Source organism: Nyctibius grandis, chromosome 1 (assembly GCF_013368605.1).
Source record: "Nyctibius grandis isolate bNycGra1 chromosome 1, bNycGra1.pri, whole genome shotgun sequence".
Lineage (NCBI taxonomy): Eukaryota > Metazoa > Chordata > Aves > Nyctibiiformes > Nyctibiidae > Nyctibius > Nyctibius grandis.
The window spans coordinates 36,393,449-36,412,546 of NC_090658.1; the positions used below are offsets into that span (position 1 = coordinate 36,393,449).

The 19,098-nt window shown below is 38.5% G+C and overlaps 1 protein-coding gene across 6 annotated transcripts in view; it reads right to left on the reverse strand.

Annotated features, from left to right (window-relative positions):
* LTBP1 (latent transforming growth factor beta binding protein 1) overlaps positions 1 to 19,098 on the reverse strand; it is a 156,746-nt gene that overhangs the window by 85,271 nt on the left and 52,377 nt on the right. For all 6 annotated transcript variants that reach the window (XM_068414396.1, XM_068414406.1, XM_068414387.1 and 3 more), the window contains 2 exons: positions 12,249 to 12,351; positions 6,555 to 6,626 (listed from right to left, as the gene is read on the reverse strand). In XM_068414396.1, coding sequence (XP_068270497.1) covers positions 6,555 to 6,626; positions 12,249 to 12,351 — 175 coding nt within the window. The remainder of the gene's footprint in view (positions 1 to 6,554; positions 6,627 to 12,248; positions 12,352 to 19,098) is intronic.

Genomic DNA, 19,098 nt, shown 5'->3' on the forward strand with positions numbered 1-19,098 from the left:
CAAGCAAATACGAAAGTGCTTCCCAGCCTACTGGTCTTCTACACATTAACAGGTAAACACAACCTGAAGAGCTTGATGCCCGCTATAGCAAAGTGAAGTGGTACAGAAGGACTAGTTGATCAGCAGAGAGCTGTTCTGCTATAGACTAACCTACAAAAGCTGACGGTTGGAATATCAGCTCTGTAGTGTTTCCCTTTGGCAGCCTCCAGCTGGAAGAGTATTTAGGAAGAGAAGTTCACTGTGTTTTGGCTGTGTTAACCATTATAACAGCTCTTCAGACCACCCAGGCCCAGTTGGCCTAACGCAGAATCACGGGAAGCACTAAAGTGGTGTAAAGCTGTCTTCTCTGCCTTCAGCCTTGTAGCTCATTTGGACACATGGAGCAAGTCCACTCTCTACCCTTTTCAGATAGCGAGTGAGGCCCATATTTGGTCACAGACATCCCAGAATTTGAAACATTCATATAAAATGAAATTCATTCTTTCATCTCCACGCTTAACGCATTGAATTTATGCTCATCAAAATCATCACAGCTTGGAGCATTTAACCACGTTTAAACATTTAACTTAAAAACAAAATTCCAGAACTGAATGTACATGTTTATTAAAGTCTTCTAGTCAAAGCTGCAATCTTCTGACAGTATGTTATTGAAATCTATCTATTCCTTTTAAAGAAAATATTTTTGCTTGAGAAAAACAGTCTATGAGTTCAAAAAAGTCAGAGGTCACTACAAGAATTCTTAACAATGCAAATGTAAACAAAAATAATCTTTAATTTGTTTTTTGAAAGAAATAATTTCTACCATTCCTGTAAAGTATGCAGTCAAGTTTCTTTTCAGGAGCACTAGTAACTTTGAAGTGATAGTGTCAACCATCAAAATCGGATCAGGGTTTGTTTTTTTTACTATATTATGTTGAAGTAGCTAAAAGACTTTTAACATTTTCATAAACAAGGCTGGAGAATACTAAGAAGCGATTTAGTATTAAAATAATAATCCCTCTTTTGAAACAATAGATCTCATTTTATACAATGTGTTCTCTACTTTACACATTTGGTAAGTGATTTTTGATTATGACAATGAAAAATTCAGAGTTTCAAAGTCACATTATATGCATAAACAGAAGAAAACAACTTATAACCACACAATTTTTAAGACAACACATGGCATAAAGATGACAGGCATAAAAACTGAATACGCAACAGCCTCCAGCTAGGGCAGTCATGATATCCAGAAGGTTCTTACGAAAACTGGACCAAGAAATGGAACTTGTAGAAGCAGAAAGCCTAGTCAGACCACTACAGCCCTGGTAGCTGCACTGAAACAATCAGAATAAACTTGTGGCTAGAAAGTACTGCAGCCCTTCTCATCCCCTCTGCCCCAAATGCCTGGTGCCAGAGGACACAAGCAATCTCAACATCAGCAGCCCACAGGTGATTTCAGGCCTAAGCACCATGGAAAGGTAAATTTCTGTAGGTGGCCTTCTGCACTTAGCTCTGAAAACAGATTTCTATGCTTTTCAAAAACTGACTGGCTTTGTTTAAATAAGTAATAAAACTGAACGGAAAATGTTTATCTCCTTTTGATGCAAAGCGAGCAACTTGCCTTTCAATAAGAACCACACACACTTAAGACACTTCGCTGCATTAAAGCAAAGCAAGCCTTCTAGATCAATTACCTACTAATTAGAATTTGTCAAAGTACTGGGCAACGTCTTAATTAGAAATGACCTAGTGGTCAGTCATTAAATGTTATTTAGTAATATCTGCCTCAACAAATGTTTTCCTGAAGTAAATGCTTTAATGTGCACAATATCTCATGTTGCAAATTAAGACTGGAATATATAATTTATGTCTCATTTGTGAAAATTTGACTCATTCTGGTGGGTGTATGCTAGGCTTCACGGGGAGTGCTATCTGACTGAATGACCTCCAAATTGGCTCAATATGTAGGCATCATTTTTTATTCTCTTTACGAAAATCAATCAATCACAACTGTACCTACCAACACCACTGAAAATACTGTTCCAACTGTTTCTGCTATAGCTATATTGTTAACCACTATTAGTATCCTCGGTTCTAAGAAAAACATCCAGATTTTAATGCCTCCATTATAGTTGATTGTTTCAATAATAACCTCATTAGTGAGAACAACAAGGGGTAAAAGAAACAAACAACAAGGTTTGGTTGCTAATGAAACTATTGGAATATGTATTTTCAAAAATTACAGAAAACACAGTTGCTTATTCTAAGAAATGACCCACTGATTTCTGTGAGCTAACAGAGTAGCAGCAGGAGAAATCAATCCAACTCATTTTGTACTTCTGCATGGAATTTACTGGAATGCAAGTTTGCAGAGCCACACTTTTCAGACACATAATCAATGTCCAAACAGCAACCCAGCCCAGTTTCTGGAGATATAGTTATTTCTCAGTATGATCATCATAAAAACTTCTTTGAAAGAAGGCTGTTAACTTAGTAGCTAAGTAACATTAAACAGCATTTCTTATGAAGCGAAGATCTTTTATTACTTAAAAGTAATAAAATATATATACAACATGCAGAGAAAACATTTATTACTGTATTTTAGGGACAAATGTAGGAGGGCAGAATATACCTTCAAATTTATTTTAAATCGTGATGAAGCCAAGGGGAAAATCTTGAAGTCCCAGAGCACATGATTACAGAATTTGATCCATCAACATACAAGTACTAGTTTCTGCAAGCTCATATACAGTTAATTTTAAGCATATGGGGACTTTTCAAGAAATTTCATGTGCAACTTTTTACTTCATTGAAAAACAACAAGTGTTCAGGTATTTTTCCAGTTCTTCAAGATAAGATTTTTAAAGTGCTCCATTGGCAACATGCTCGTTTCCTGAAAAATGAATCCAGCCTTTTCACTAGCTGTTTTTTTCATTCTATTTCAGTTTTCCAAGAAAACCATTAGCAGAAGAAGGAAACAGTGAGTATAATTCTAAACAGGGAACCAGAAAATAGCATTGCCTGTGGATTCTGACAAAGAAGTTGCAACTCTGATAAGCTGTATTTTGGCTTTAATGACAGCCTTAGGGTATCCATGTGTGTACATGTAATAAATCAACCCACTGAAAAGATAATTACTGAGGGGGGGAAAAGCTTTCTTGATACCAATTACACTAAACTGTTTGAATTAGCATACCCACAGATGGTTCTTTGTTATCCTACATACACATCAGAGAGGAGAACGTTTCATTACATTAGTTCGCTCACTTGAAAGGAAAAAAAATCAGGATCTGGTTATTAATCACACTAATACTACATAGGCTTTGTAAACTAAGGAGGCTTTTGACTGCAAAAACAATGTAGAACAAAAGATTAATTAGGCTTTTAGGCCTGAGTTTTCAAAGGCAGGGAAAGCTGGACGACATCTAGGTGAAAACAGCAATCTCTTTTAGCTGCAGGCAGAGATTCAGAAATATATCCCCATTACTATTTGGTCTGGCAATGCTGGCCCTTTCTGAGCATGGCCACAGCATGCACGCCCTTTCAGCAAAGAATAATCTAATTAAAACGTATACTTGTGTACAGACGTGCTGTGCCACTCCTTTCCAATTTAATTGTAAGGAATATTACAAGAATATGAATACTCCCCCGCCAGCAGCTTAAACCGTTTTCACAGTTATTGCTGTTGCCTTGCTCCGTGTTTGTGATATGGATAGCTGTTTCTTCATCAGCCCTGTCCCCCTCTCTTCTAGAAAAGCATCAGCCCTGTCCCCCTCTCTTCTAGAAAAGCATGTCTGCTCCAGATAAACACAAACAGGACACTTTTGCCTGATCCATTGAGAAGCGCATGCTAATGACCATTTCAGGACTGAAATGCACCCTGTAATCAACTTTCATGTATAAAGCTAGCTTTCCTGATGACCGTTCAAACAGAGGTCAAAATCCTGACCCTCTGAAAGAAAATGGTAATCTTGTTACTTACTTCAATAGGACTAAACTTCACCCTGGCTTTGTTTCATGGGTATTCCTTCTCCCGGTTCCTTCCTTATTTGTACCTCCTTTTTTTGGAGTGTGTTGGTAAGTAAATGACAGAGAAGCCACCCGAGCCTCAATAAGGCAATAAGGGGAACCTGCAGAAGTCACCACCTCTGTCCTCTCCAGAAAGTTAAGAGATCGTCCCCATCCTCAATTCATCAACACTCTGCTTTCTGGTGGGATAATCTGACTCCCATTATCTGATTAAACTCTAGGTTATAAGTTTCTATGTATCAACTACAAGTTATATTTAGAGTCTACAGCTCTCTCTCTTCTGGGATAATGATAGCAGCAATAAAACAAACTATTTAAAGTCTCATATGTCTTGCAGTATTAGTTATGTCATACAAAACTGTGTCAGGGGAAAAACTATCAAAACCCAGTACTACAAACAATGACTAGCCTACCAGGTACAGATCTATTTCTGCACACCATCATGGCAGGACTTGGCTCCCTCTTACACTGCTACCCAGACGCATATGTTCTCCCTCTCTCTCAGCCTGTCACTGCTCAGTGAAACAACTTCCTGGTCTACTTCTGGTAACCTTCACAAGTACCAGACCATTTTATAACTGTCTGTAGCCTCTGATTAAGGATCTTAGTTTCCATGAAACAAGGTTTGCTAACACCTAGGTACAACCCCTTGAAATAAACCAAATGCCCTACTCGCCTTTAAATGCGAGTAGGTTGCTGCTGTCTAGGAAACCACTGTGTATGCAGTGGAGTTTGCGTACAACTACTGGAGATACCAAAAGCTCCTGTCTCTCCTGGACCATGTGCAGAGGGATGCATGATAGTACTAATGCATCATGGCATCTTCCAGACACTTTCTGTGCTCAACATTAGAAATACTCTCTTTTGCAGACTGAAAAACCTTGTAAGTAATATACAGAATGAGACAATCTCTTTCGAAATGGTTGGAAACATTTTGCTAAAATATATGCACCAACTATGTGTTTAATTTGAGGCATGAAAAGGTGGCCCATCTTTGCCTTACATTCACCTCCTTCACCTTTTCACTCTGCAGTCCTCATCAGTAAGTTGCCATCAACATGTTCCCATCCCTTTTATTTATTAAGAAGACTCTACAGTCTTTCACTGCAGATCAAGGAAGAAGCTCTTGAGATTTGCAGCTCTTCTCCACTTTGTTATTATTTTGACCCAACCCAATTTTCTCTCACAATCCTCCAAATGCCCCTACCCTGCAAGCTGGTAAACCACAAGGTAGAGAACTGATCAGCAGATAGGCCCAAATGCCTGTACTTTCAGACAGCAGCTCACATGTCCCTCAGCAGTGGAAGCAGTGGGATGTTTGTGTTTAGTGCTCTACAAATGGTATTTTTTGTTGGTAAAATAATTTCTTTATGTGGCTAGCTGCTGCACGTTCCTTCATCGATGTGCTAACAGGAAGTTTTCAGTTAAATAAAATTAACTTTATCTCCAAAGTGCCTACATATATCCTTTAATGCCAGTTACTCTTTCATTTTCTCCTTCTCTCCACCACTACTACTATTTGTTGGGACCTCTTTTACCCTTGCAGTGACAACAATGACTAACAAACCTGACCACAGCTCAACATCAGCCTCACTTGAACTCATTCTTCCCTTCCTTTCCAAATCTCTCTCCAGAGCACCACTGCAGGATTGCTCACATCTTCTCAGTGCTCCTTTCTCTTGTTTACTTGAGCTGCGCCAAACAAGTCGGACAAGCAATTAAGCTGTTGCCTACATCCTCATCTGGCACCTCTGTTCCATACCCCAAGATACACAGAAATAATGAGCATATGTCTGTGGTCATCTGTCCAGCTTCATCAGATAGACATGCCGTAAGCCAGGAGACTCTAAATGCCCCAAGCCTTTCTGTGGAGCTGCATGATCATGCAGATTCCACAAGCCTCTGCGTTTAGATAACCTCTGTGCTTACAGCCAGGAGATATAGGGCATAACCTTGGAGTAACACAACTTATGCAGTATCCTCACCTGCACTATGCACATTCTTGAAGTACGTGGGTCACTGCTTTACATGGCAGTCAGGTACGCATGGTTTTTCATTTCCACTTGCCAGTGACATTATCTGGCTGTTCTGAGTACTGTTGTGTCTAACCTCTTAAGTCCAGAAGAATTGTTCTCTGATTACTCTATACTTTCACGATTATAGAAATTATTCTCTATTGCTAGTTTCATCTGACTTAACTGAGTAAGTCTGCAGGTTCACTGTTCAGCAAAAGAACTGACAGAACAGTATATTTCTACTGAAAAACAAAGTAAATGAATCCTTATGAAGTCATCTTTATACATCATCAAAAAAACCAAGAGTATACATAAAAGTTTTAAAAGTTTTTTGCCCTGGAACAAAAAAAAAAACAAACACCACTCTGGAGTTGCCAATATCTGGAAAGAGTTAAAAGTAGCCTCAATGTTTTTTCCCAAATACAAATAAATGGACTGGATCCATTCACCTAAGTCATAAATATCAAAGATCTGTCACAGAAAACTGGTACTCAAAATAAACACAATTAATTGTGGGCGCTATCGTACCTTGACAAAATGTAGCGTTGATCCTTTTGTAGCCTTGTGGGCATTCCATCATAGGACCGTATCCATGGTAAGCTGAAGAAAAAAATTACATCCGTTAAATACTGCTGATTTATATGCTTATTTACAGAGTCTGAAAACCAAATTATTATGTAACTATAAAAAAATATCATTTCAGTTTTTATGATGTATGGTTAAGCATAAAAGGTCAAGAAATTAAAATTAAAGGTTGTACAGGTAACCTTAATTCCATCTCTTCCCACATGTATACCACTTAAGTCTTCAGTTATCCAGTCAAATTTTTTTTTTTTCCAAAAGAGAAATCTTTGAAATCAGGACATTATCTTTCATCCTAGTTGTTCTCAAATATTCAAAGAATTACTTTCCCAAATCAGCTACAAATATCACGCTGGGAAAAGATAAAATTCAAGATTCATGATGGAAAGTCAATGGTTTTAAAACTGAAAGCAGCTTTAGAAAGCAGAATTACTTCAGTGTTAAGCAAAATTGTTGGGTACCATTTCTCCTGCCACAATGAATTAAAAAATATTTGAAATACATAGGAAATAGAAGCAAATGAACTTTTAAAACAAGGCAAAAACTAGAAAGAGGCACATTTGTGATTTACCTAACAAAACTGCTGAATTTTAGAAGACTTTGTGATTTATTGGCTGATCAGTGTAGACTGTCAAGGGCATAGCAACACTGCAAAATACAGACTGAATTCAATTTTGCCAAAATAGAAAGTGTTCAGTTAACTAGATTCTTATTTCTATTTATTGTTTCTTTCCTCCACTTAAGGTTGCCTTTGAGACTACAGAAAACTGTTTATTGATTCTTAAACTGTTATAACATCATAAATGAAAGCAGTAACTTCTTTGTATGGTCATGCACTAAAAGCTAACCTCTTGGCAAAGCCCAGTACTTTATTAAACATATAGGACTCACCTTTTGGCACTATGATCACACAAGTGCCTTTTATGAGACAAGAGAGTTTTCAGGATTTGAATGCTACAACAGAGATACCTTACATTTGGTCAGATCTTTTGTTCTAAATGTTCAGTGAGGGGAAAGAAAAAAAGAAGAAAAAAATAAAAAAATCGAACACCACTTTCCATCTTTATCATATGTAAAATGTCAACTAGGACAAAACACTGAGTGAGATAATGTTTCCAATTAGCTTCACTTCACATATAATGCCTGAATTGCACATTTATCCCCACAGTTTATTTTAAAATTGGTAACTGTAAGGGTGAAAAAAAAAAAAAAAAAAAAGAATTCTTTTTATTAGTTCTAAAGCTTTTCCTGTTCTTTGGAAAAATTTAAGTGATGATCTTGAGTAGCAGCTTTTGGAGTGAGTTTTATTTCAAATTGCTGAGAATTATTTAAAATAATTGCTTTATTAGAACATTAAGATTCTCCTTAGAGATTGCTTAAAGTGATAAAATGGTTAAACACAAAAATAGTATGGATCAAAATACAGCAACAATGTTCTTACAGTTTTGAACACATACTTTTCCATCTTTACATTGACTACATCCATTTTAACACAAATTAAAATTTGAAAATTTCATATCTCTCACCAAAAAAGTGGCAGCTACACATTTACTTTCAAGACAGTTCCAATCTTTTCACAATGTTAATATTAAAAACATTTGAAATATAACGTGAGATTTTCAAAAGTGCAATGCATTAGACCATTCCTGGTCCCCAAAAATGTCAGTGAAACTCGTAATGCTCATGTTGGCAGATTCAGATTCATAATTGCACTGATTATGTCCTAACTTATATGTGTTTGCCATTACAGACCTGATTCAATTAACACTAAAACCAAGAGAGTCTCTCTAACTTTTTGTGGGTAGGAATGGTACCCTGCAGTACAGCCTGGCGGAGGAAAACAGAGGAAGAGAAGAGCTCTTCCAGTTGTAGATGGAGACCAGCCCGTAAGCTATGCCAGGCCTTTTCCAGTGCTGCAACGCATTTTCCCTTCCAGGGTGACTCAGCTGCTCTAGAAAGTGCAGTGGTGGAGTGAGGTCAGAGATTTTAATCTCTCCCTCCCTCCTCATCCTCCTACTCCCATACTGAACAGGAAATAGCAGCTTAGTAGCAGCTGTTTTCTTCCTTCTACAAAGAGCAGCAACGTAAGCAGGTCGCAGTAGAGTGAGGAGCTTATACAGTGATGGCTAGTGATCCATGTGGGAGCTGGATGGAGTCCTACATTACTTACCCTTTACTCACTTAAGACAACCTGTTTGTAATTATTAACTGTTAGCAAGAAGCCTGAAAAATCGTAACATTCCCCATGTAACACAGAAATGCACTTTGTCTTAAAAGTTGTCTTCTGTAGAAGCCCTCAAAAGTGGAGATTTGTTCCAAAATTTCTTCTTTCATTTTTCAGTAATACTGAATAACCCGTAAACTTACAGACATGGGAGCTGTCTCCGGCCAAGGCACTTGACTTTGCAACAAGACAGAAGCCCTGACTGAGCAGTGGCTACTACCCAAAATATGCAAGTACATCTTTACAAAGCGACAAAGCCCTATTTGAGTCCATGGAAACAAGCCACATGTAAACTTAAGTACATCCTTAAGTAGTTGACTGAAGAGACAAGAAAAGTGCCTGCTAACAAGAGTGAAGTATATGCTTAAATACTTTGCTGAAGTGGGTTTTGCAGAAGATCACATTAAATGCAATCTGATTAGGTATTGTTATAAAAAGAGGTCAATCTTAAATTAAGTTTATAAAGCGTAAAACCATAAAAGCAAAAGGAAGTCTGTTTGCTTCCAAAACATCTACAATAAAAAGGGTAATACCAATTTAGTGAAGAATCAGAACAGGTCAAATTGACATGGGACTAATGTGGGACTAACTTTGCCTGCTGAGACACTACCATGGACACCACTTAACTGATAATTTACTAATAATTTACTTGATTCACGATTTTTTTCATCCAATATCATACATACATATATATGCACACACTCTTTACCACTGAAACATTCTTATTATTGTAAAAAAAATACTTCATGAAATATAAATCCTTAAGCAGGCACTCTACACTTTCATTAAATCTTATCATAAATTTCCATTTATTTTTTGGAAATTGTTTGCTCTACAGAAGCATAACACTTTGATACTGACACAAGGCTTAATTTGACACCTATACCCAAAGGACACTTAGGCCCAGATCCAAAACAAGTTGTGTGCCTAAGTTCAAACTGAACATCTGTAAAACTCTAAGATGCTTTAAGATCACTTAAAACTCCTGCAACCCTCCAAATTTATCACCTTACATTCTTAGAAATCTGAAAATTCACCATTTGCACTCATGCAGAATTGCCATATGTCACGGCATGATTGAATAGCATTAATTGCTTAATTGCTTAACTAATTTCTAAATCAAATCTAGACTAACAAATTACATATACTTCTACCAAAGCTTCCTGACAGATTCAGTGAATATTCTTGAAGCATACACCTACCAAATCATACTCTTGATATAATGTAGTGGTAGATGACACTGACAGACAGTGCACCCATCTCCTCCTCCCTTCTTAAAACACTACTGTACAGCAAGAGCTCCCACCTAGAAAGATGAGAAATGTATCCTGTTATGTCTAGGAGACACAAACCCTTAGCTTTCCAGGAATGCCTTAATCACAAGGACGGGATTATTCCAAGTGGCAACATTCTCTGTCTCCTCTTGAAATCGTACAGTTATGTTCAAAAAAACAATTCCAGATTGAGCCAGAAAGCAGAAATAAGCATGACTCATACCATAAGTAATTATGGACACTGGGAAAGAGACTGAGTTCCCAGTACTGTTCCAAGAATTGTTTCTACATTTTACGGGTTAGGGCATCTCCTCATAGGTATAAAATGTAGATTAGAAATTCTTCTGGCAGATAAAGAAACTCTGAATTGCCCTGTCTTGAGCAAGTGTGCTAGCCACCAAGCTTTTATTATAAAGGACAGTGCTCATCTTATTAGCATTTAAAAAAAATTATTCCTACTCTGCTTTGAAAAAAGGGTGGTGAACTTCCCTTCAGAAGAGGTTCTAGGGCAAGTCTAGGCACTTCTCTGTACCCACCTAGGAAGCATCTGGGGACCAGGATTTTGGACGTGTTTTGTCCCAGTGTTTCCCTGTTTCCTTGCTCTTAACATCATGCCAAGTATGTTGGCATTAAGCAGCTGCCTGAACAACATGTTGTCTGTTGTGGATTCCAGGCTGAGGAGACCAGTGTTTTACCTGAGTTACGAAGAACTAGCACACAGGGCTTCCTTTTGAACTAGGCACCAAAAATTTGTATTAGTAGTTCCAACCAGTTTTTGGTTGAAGCACATTTCAGGCTTTTATGATTTTCCCACGGCACACCTATATCCACTAAGCAATATTGTGCACACCTGCATGCTTCTGATGAACAAAACTTCCAGTTGTAGTTAAATTGCTACTTCTTTGGAGAAAGCTATAAATAAATTGCTACTTCTTTAGAGAAAGGTACAAAATCAGGACACATTTCACAATTCATACACCAATACAGAACATGTGTCTCTCTTAGAAACCGAATTTATGTGCTACAGGAACAAAAATTCAGATACCCGAGTCTTTTATTAACTATGGACCTCAAAGACCCCAAGAAGGCTCTCTTTTGGAAGCAAATCAGAAGATAAACATACTCCAAACCACAAAATTTAAATGCTTCATAAACTAGCAGATCAGACTGAGTCAGTGTAAATTTGTATCAGACTCTCCCGTGGAAGGAAGAGTCAGAGAAGTAGAAGTAACAGTAGATTTTCTGCTGGGATTGTATTTATGTCCACATTAAGACTTGAGGACAAATATATGCTTCCAAAAAAATCAAACACTGAACATGTTTCCAGCGTTGCTATCTGTTAAAACAACAGAGAACTAGAAGACCTAGATAAGAATGACTGCAACTCCTTGCACTATTTTTGGCCCACTAAATACAGGTCCACTCCACCTGCAAAATGGAGATTACATTATCTTTTCTCATCTTTCATTTAGTGATGAAAATAGGACATAATGGCGAAATATCACTATTCCTGTGCAACAGTAATGTCATTCACATTCAGAGACTAGCTTCACCTATAATGTAAATTGAAATTTCTTTCTCATTATAATATGATGTCAAATCATAACAAAACAGTGAAGAAAGTCTTTGTCATTGCCTAATTGTTGAGGAAGATATTTCAAAAACAGAGCAAAAAAATGTAACTGACAATTTAGAGCCTAGAAAACTTTGGCTTCAAACTTGGAAGTTCATCTGCAGTCCCAAGAGGTCACTGCATTCTCTCCAAGCAGTAACTGGCGCCTCTATAATTTAACATTTCTGTGCAAACTTTTAAAAAAATAAATCCAGCTGGAAGAGGCACGATGATTCGATGTCATTATCCTTCCTGAGAAAACGCAACAGTGCATCATTGACTTAAAGGAATGGGGGAAGGGGAAAAAAACCCGACAACGTTAACTTTGCTGGCTGCACTGAGTGCCTGCATATTGTAACTCTGCTGGCATGCAGGAGAAATCCAGTTTCTGCAACCTGTCCCTAATCAAAGCATAGTATATTCTTTCTAGTAGATTATTTTTTTTTTCCAAAAAAAAGGAAAAATACTACCTGAGGGGGAAAAAAAAAGCCATAAACTGATCAAGAGAATAACAACAAAACAGCACTTACATGGCTTCTTGGGACATTTCTGGCATTTGTTAAAACCCCAGGAAGTACCCACGGTTCCACAGCAGTCTTCTTGCTTGGAAAGGCCAGGAAGTGCTTTGCCACACTGGAATAGTCAGGTAAAGAATACTCCGGTTAATGATACAATATGATGCTCACTTCTAGTGCAATGTTCTTTTTCAGTCATCCTCGATCAACCTCTTGCTGAAACACTGAAGATTCACTAGAGCTCTTAGCTGAACTTAAAATAGTGCCTATGCATTGCAATGGCTCTCTACACAGGCATGAGAAAATTAGGTGACATTATTATCTTCCCCTGTGTCAACTTGAAAAGAATGAGAAAGAAACAGAAGAGAACTGTATGTCATAGGAATGAGTGAGTATATTTCCAAGGTAGTACCTCACCATTGGCACCTATTCCGTACATTTTTCCTCATTAAAATGTGCTCATCCACTTTTGCAAAAGCTGATAAATTATCTCAAATACCTTTCTAACTACTCTCTTAAAGAAAGACAAAAAGTGTGACTGTGATTTCTATAATGTTATTTCTGCCTAAAAAGCCTCAGCTTCCTGCCCACTTATGTTTAATGTTTATGACCACTTACTGAAAACTGCCAAATTATAATGACAGATTCTGCTGCCCAGATACTAAAGAAGGTAACACAGATAAGATGATTGAAGCTGAAGTTAGTGATGTCTATGTTATCCCAAACAAGTGTCTTTCCCCATGCAAATATTTAAATTAATCTTGCAATAATTTCTGAGGTCAATATTCCTTTTTTTTCCCCCTGACCAAGAATAATCTTATTATGCCTTTTATTAATAAGAATACTAATTTTCAGAATATTGCAGTATAGTTATGTTCTTGATTTTCGCAATTTTCTTCCATTTTACATGGTAAAGAAAGCTTAAGTGTATTTCTGAGATGCAGACAAAAACACATCTAAATCCACTAATTTGGCATAAAATGGAAGTGCACAAAGCACAAGAGAAGTGCACAACAGCTGCACTGCGTAACACTTTCAAAGCACATGCTGATATAAATAGGTACTGCAGCAAACAATTCAAATGTGAAGTGTGAATCCTCAATATGCAGCGAATAGACCTTCCCTAATCTAACTTCCCTTCCTGACTGCATGTAAACCTCTTACCCAAATGCTCACTGCCACTTAGCTTTCAGCTCAAGATAGCTGGCTCATCCTATGGCACAGGCTGTGGCCTTATGGTTGCTTTCACTTGGGCTGGTAACCCAGTCACTCCGCAGTAGGGGACACAGGCTGAATGCACAGGCACTGACGGCTTCCTCCAACCTTCCCAAAATTTTTCCAGTGTGCTCTTAACTGTACTGATACCCAGGAGTCAATGAGGTTTTCAAAGTACAGTTACTCTGTGTAGCTTCACAGTGTGACTGGTAACAGGATAGCAGGCTAACCCACAACGTCAGGGCTCTGACTCATCAGAGCATCCCCTCTTTGCATGGTGAGGGCTGGCAAGGCATCATCCCAGTCATATTCTCTGCCCCTTTTTCACAGATACTCCCCAAGCGCCTCCTAAAATACCTCAGCAACAAACTGAAAGCAGCACCAGTTCACCATTTAAACACCAGACAGTAATGTGCGACCTGCAGCAGCTCTGCACTTGCTGCTTGTGAAGCATAGAGATCTGTCAATTAAGGGGTGTGTGAGCAGCCAGGAGCATCCTCTGTCCCAGCCTCTCCCATGAAACAGAGCTTTTAGCACCAGGGCAACTTTGCGAAGTTACGGTTCGCCTCTGCACATCACCCCTATACGGGGTAGCACCACTTGTGCTTTGAGCCGCATTTTACGGTGACACATGAACAACATAAAGAACAGAGTGGCCAAACAGGTTAAAAGAGACTGCTCAGTTATCGTGTAACTTTAGGAGTCTATTTCTACACTACCACCTGCAGCGGGTCTTGCGACAAATTTTCCCATGTTCCAAGGGGTGAGAAACAGTCCTGGTCTGGATGGTATTTGGCTGTGTTAAAACAGTAAAGTATCAAAGCAAGTCCCATCTTTCAGATGCAGGCCCAGACTTACACTATGTGAACCCATCTTTCAGGCTGTCTTGTGTTCCCCTGGCTTTGGGCAGTGGCAGGATTAGTATGAGATAGACCATTCCTGATCAGTCAGAGTCCACTCTGTTTCCAGAAGCAACTCTTGGCCTGGCACTTCACAAAGGCTGTCAAGATGCGCAAACATGGAATTCTGCACAACTTCCTCTACTGCAGCAGCTCAGCTGTTATCAAAACTGGAACTAGCTCTTTCAACTGCCTCTAGATAGATGAGACACAGATCTTGCTCCAGCTCTCAGAAGCTCAAAAATCTTTCAACTGGAGAATACTCACAATGTTTCCTCCAAGTGGCTGCCCTAAAACCTTCAGAGAATTCATGTTACATCTTTACACAATGCTGGTTTCTCAACCTTCATCCCAGGTGAGCATGCTCTAGGAAGGAACATTTTACTTTATAATTACAGCTGCTCAGCTCCTATCCTAGAGCTGGTACTGCTTCTTCAAAAAAGAGAAGCCACTTACTGAAGTCGTATACTGTGGCTGTTAGTGAGAGTCAGCTAAACCAATTTGCACTCGACTCTTCTCCCTCCTTGTGCCTCACAAGGAGAAGAGAGTTTTACAACACTCATCTCTCCAAAAAGAAGTGGGAGGAATCAAGGCTGCTGCTGCACCTCCCCTTATGATCTCAGAAATGGAGCATTTGGGCAGCGAGGCACATTACCTAACACCCAATGTTCCTCTGCAAGGTCACAAGCCTCAAAGACACATCCCAGCAGCTCCTGTGTGTTGAGGCAAGACTTCACTGACATGAGAGCCAATATGCCATCATGAACTGGCCCTTTTTTTCCTTTTTCCCCAGAATAGAAAAGGTGTCATTTAACAGTAGTAAACTAAAAGCATATAAAACAAAGGAAAAAAAAGAAAGGAAGAAGAAGATGGACTAAAGCCCACTTTTAGTTTAGGTGTGGTGCTACAGCATTTGCACTCTACTGAAAATCATGATCTCTGTGGTAATAACTTTTTCAAATTTCCATATAAAAACCATGAGCAAAAATAAGGATGCCAAAGTCTGAGTCATCTGGCAACTGTGGTTTGTAGTCCTGTCAGTAAAAACTGGCAATGATTAAAGCTGCTGCTCCCACTGCCTCTATGGTGAATTAAAGCTTGAAGAATCAATGATAATTTGGGTAACATCCAGATCATTGTAGAAACTGGCCAGTGAGGAAAAGCAACTGCCACATGGGGCTCCTAGTGGTGTAAGATCTGTGTAATTTTGGAGCTATGCATCAGAAAAAATGACTGCTCTGCAAATTCCTAAGCCAAGCAGAGAGTTCTACGGCTAATAAACCCCAATTTCTCTGGTACATCTCATAGTGCTTCAGATACTTTCAACACTCGTGGCACTACACAAACTTTCCTAGCCAGCTACAATTTCTCAAGATGCTCCTCCCTTTCACAAACCCTTATCATCAATGAACTGAAGCTCTGTTTCTACAGGTCTCAAAAACTTTTAGGTAATTTCTATCCACTTCAAAAGTCTTACCTGCTTCCTACTACTGAGAAGAACTCATTAGTTCTTCAGACAGTCTGTTCCAGTCTCTGAGTCACAAGTGACTGGAAAAGTCACTTGGGGGAATCCATAACTATTTTTAGTTTGTCTCACCATTCAACATAACTCCAACACATTAAGTATGAACCTAAAATAAGCACAGAAGCTAAACACAAGCACACAGCTTGCACTATGCATGAAGATGATGCCATTCCCTAAGCTTAGGCTTGCACTTTTCTATCCATCATCCACACACATTTTAAACTAATCTAGCCTGTATTTCTGAGGGCTTCTGGAAAACTCCTCATAGACAGAGAACAGATTTTCATGAATGATACATCTGTCACAAACTTATGATTTGGAGAAAATTCTTACTGGTTCAGAAGGCAAAGAAGTCATGAAGGATTGGTATAAAAGACCTCAGCTGTGCTCAAAGAGGCTCAGCAGTAGCAGCAGTATGAGGCACACATGCTACTGCTATAAAACAAAGTTCTTCCTGGGTAAAGCACTCACAGACACTGAAAGTATTGTTTCGAATCCACATATTTTTCCCCATGCGTGCCTGGGCTTCTATGCCAATATTTTATATAACTGAAGGAAGTACTGAATATTCCCACTGGTAGACTGAAATTCTGGCTGACCCTGTGCTGGTGCACAAAGGCCACCCCAAGCCACATCACCTCATTGTTCCTCTGTCCAGACTTCAGCCTCTGCCCCATCTCTGCAGTCCTGGAGCGCTAACAGTACTTGAGTTGTGCACTGCCACCAGGGCTCCATGTGTTTTTCAATGCCAGGGAAAAGGAAGGATTATATCCTCGAAATCCCTCTGCTAAGGGAAGTAGAAGGAATTTATTCAGCTCCCTGTAAAGTGTAGAAGAGCACCCAGTCTGGCAACTAGTCTCAGTGCAACCACAGAGGATTCTGGCTGAGGGACCACAACGTTTCCTGGGACTCCCACTTCTGCGTGACCCATCTACAAATCCCTGTCACGAGCTATTAGTTAAAATCACAATACAGCATAAATAAAGGAGTGTCACATGATTAACTATGATTGAAATCGATAGGTGCTTTGCCTGAGTTAATAGCTAATGACTCTCGGATTCAGCTCAAAAGGCTGCATTTCACATACCACAATAGCAGAAGTGAATGGATACACTGTTTAACTTTCTGTAAACTATTCAACAGGCACAGACCTTGGACTGTTGCTGCTTTTTTTTTGCCCCTATAGGCGTGACAAACAGAGTAAGAAACCTCGAACTTAATAAACCATATTACTGGAACAATTAACAAACATACTTAATTAGCTTACTGACCAGCTGAATGACAGGTTGTTACAAATGAAGAGTATTATCCCATGTAGCACTGGCTCACTAACGGGCATTGTCTCATAAGCAGAGGAGAGAAACTTAAATACTTCCAGACTTTCTAAAAGAACTGGTAAAGAATTTGTTTTGGCTTAAGCAGAACATTCTTCGTAGGCAAGTAAAAATTATCCAGCTTTCTTCTATTTGAGTAATTAAAACAACGTTTGGTGTTTTTGGTATCTGATACAGCTTTAATCTTCTGATATTTCAGGGTATTGATCTTGCAAAGAATCTATTGCGAATGAAGCATTAATCCTGGAAAGGAATCCACGCTGATTTCTGACAGTCTGTTTGTTTAAAAACTTCAGAAGCCAAACCATGAGCTTCAAGGAATTCCAGACAGTTATTTTATTTTATGAGATGGTATTTTTAAGACTATTCTAAAGAAAAAAGGTTTTAAAAGTGCTCGAAGAGAAGAAGCACCAGTATGAAGCACAGAATTTTACTCGTATCATTTTTCCTGCCTAAAGAATATAAACAGGGAAGTTCATTTCATACAGCTATCAAAAAATTAAAATACCTGAAATTTATCTTCATAGGAAATGTTTTGTTAAATCTGAAGTTCAACAGGGATATTTATACAGTTGAATGAATAACTTCAACTGGCGTATTCCTACTGTCATCGCTTCCAGCCTACATACACTATGATCATATTGCATACAGTAGTATCGACACGTTACATTATGCATTAAGAGCTATCAACACCTTTTGCTGCTCTGATTTCCAACTCAAAAACTTTGATGCCTTTGTTTAATAGTTCCCATCATGAAAAAATCAGTGATCTAAGCCCAGTTCCTAAATGCTTTATGTATATTCTCATAGTTAATACACAATTAGTGTATGCCCTTGTGTGAATAAAGTTAAGTAAATGCTCAATGATTTGCAGTCAGAATCTTTATCATGATACCATGTTGACAATTTCTGAGCTTTTCCAGCTGCCACCTACCACTTGGCTTATTTTGCATTTTACCAAGTATGACAGCAGAGAGAAGGGTGTTGCTCAAACCAAAACAAACGTTTCCTGTAAAAGACATTACTGAAACACAGTATTAAACAATTTCCACAGAAATTTATCCCACTAAAGATGCTGATCAACTAACACCTGTTTATCAGACATACTTGTTATTTATCAAAACTAAGCAGCATTTGAAACACATTTGAATGCATATATGTGAGCGTTTTGATCATGCTGAAAAATGGACAGCCATTATAATTTTCAATAAAGTCTTTACCAGTGTTCACCATTAATGTATTTAGCTTAATCTATTCTAAAAAAAAAAATCTATCAAAATATGCTCCTATTGTCTGCTATAGGTGGTATATTTTGTTTTTCTTTAATATGATTTTCCAAAATATTATTATAATACATCAAATTTCACTTCACAATACCAGAACAACTCTAATTCAGGCATCCTTCTCAACAGAGCTGCAACAAGCATGGATCTTTTCTGCAACACCTTTCAAGGTACTTCACAAGGGAAGAACAAAGCATCACTCAGCAAACAACTGACAAGCGAGGAGTGGAACATATCTCCCGAACACTGCAACCTGGAACTGATCTGAATTTAAAACACTCCAACAAAAAGGGGGAATGAGAAGATCAGCGATTATTTTGGAGAGCAATCCAACTTCCTCTCAGCAGTTACACTAGCACAACTGAGGGACAGTGAGAAGGAATGAACAAGCACGGGCAGACATGACTTTTTAGCCAGCTTCTCTTCTGGACATTTTGGCATATGTTGCCTTCAGCCAGGTAAGCATCTTCAACATCTGTCTCTCTTTAGAATAACAACTCTTTTTTTATTTTGTTTTTAAATTATAGATGCTGAGATCACCAGAAGTCTCCTTCAGTAAAAACAATACTCAAAAATATCTGCTGAAGAGAACAGCACTACTTGTGAATC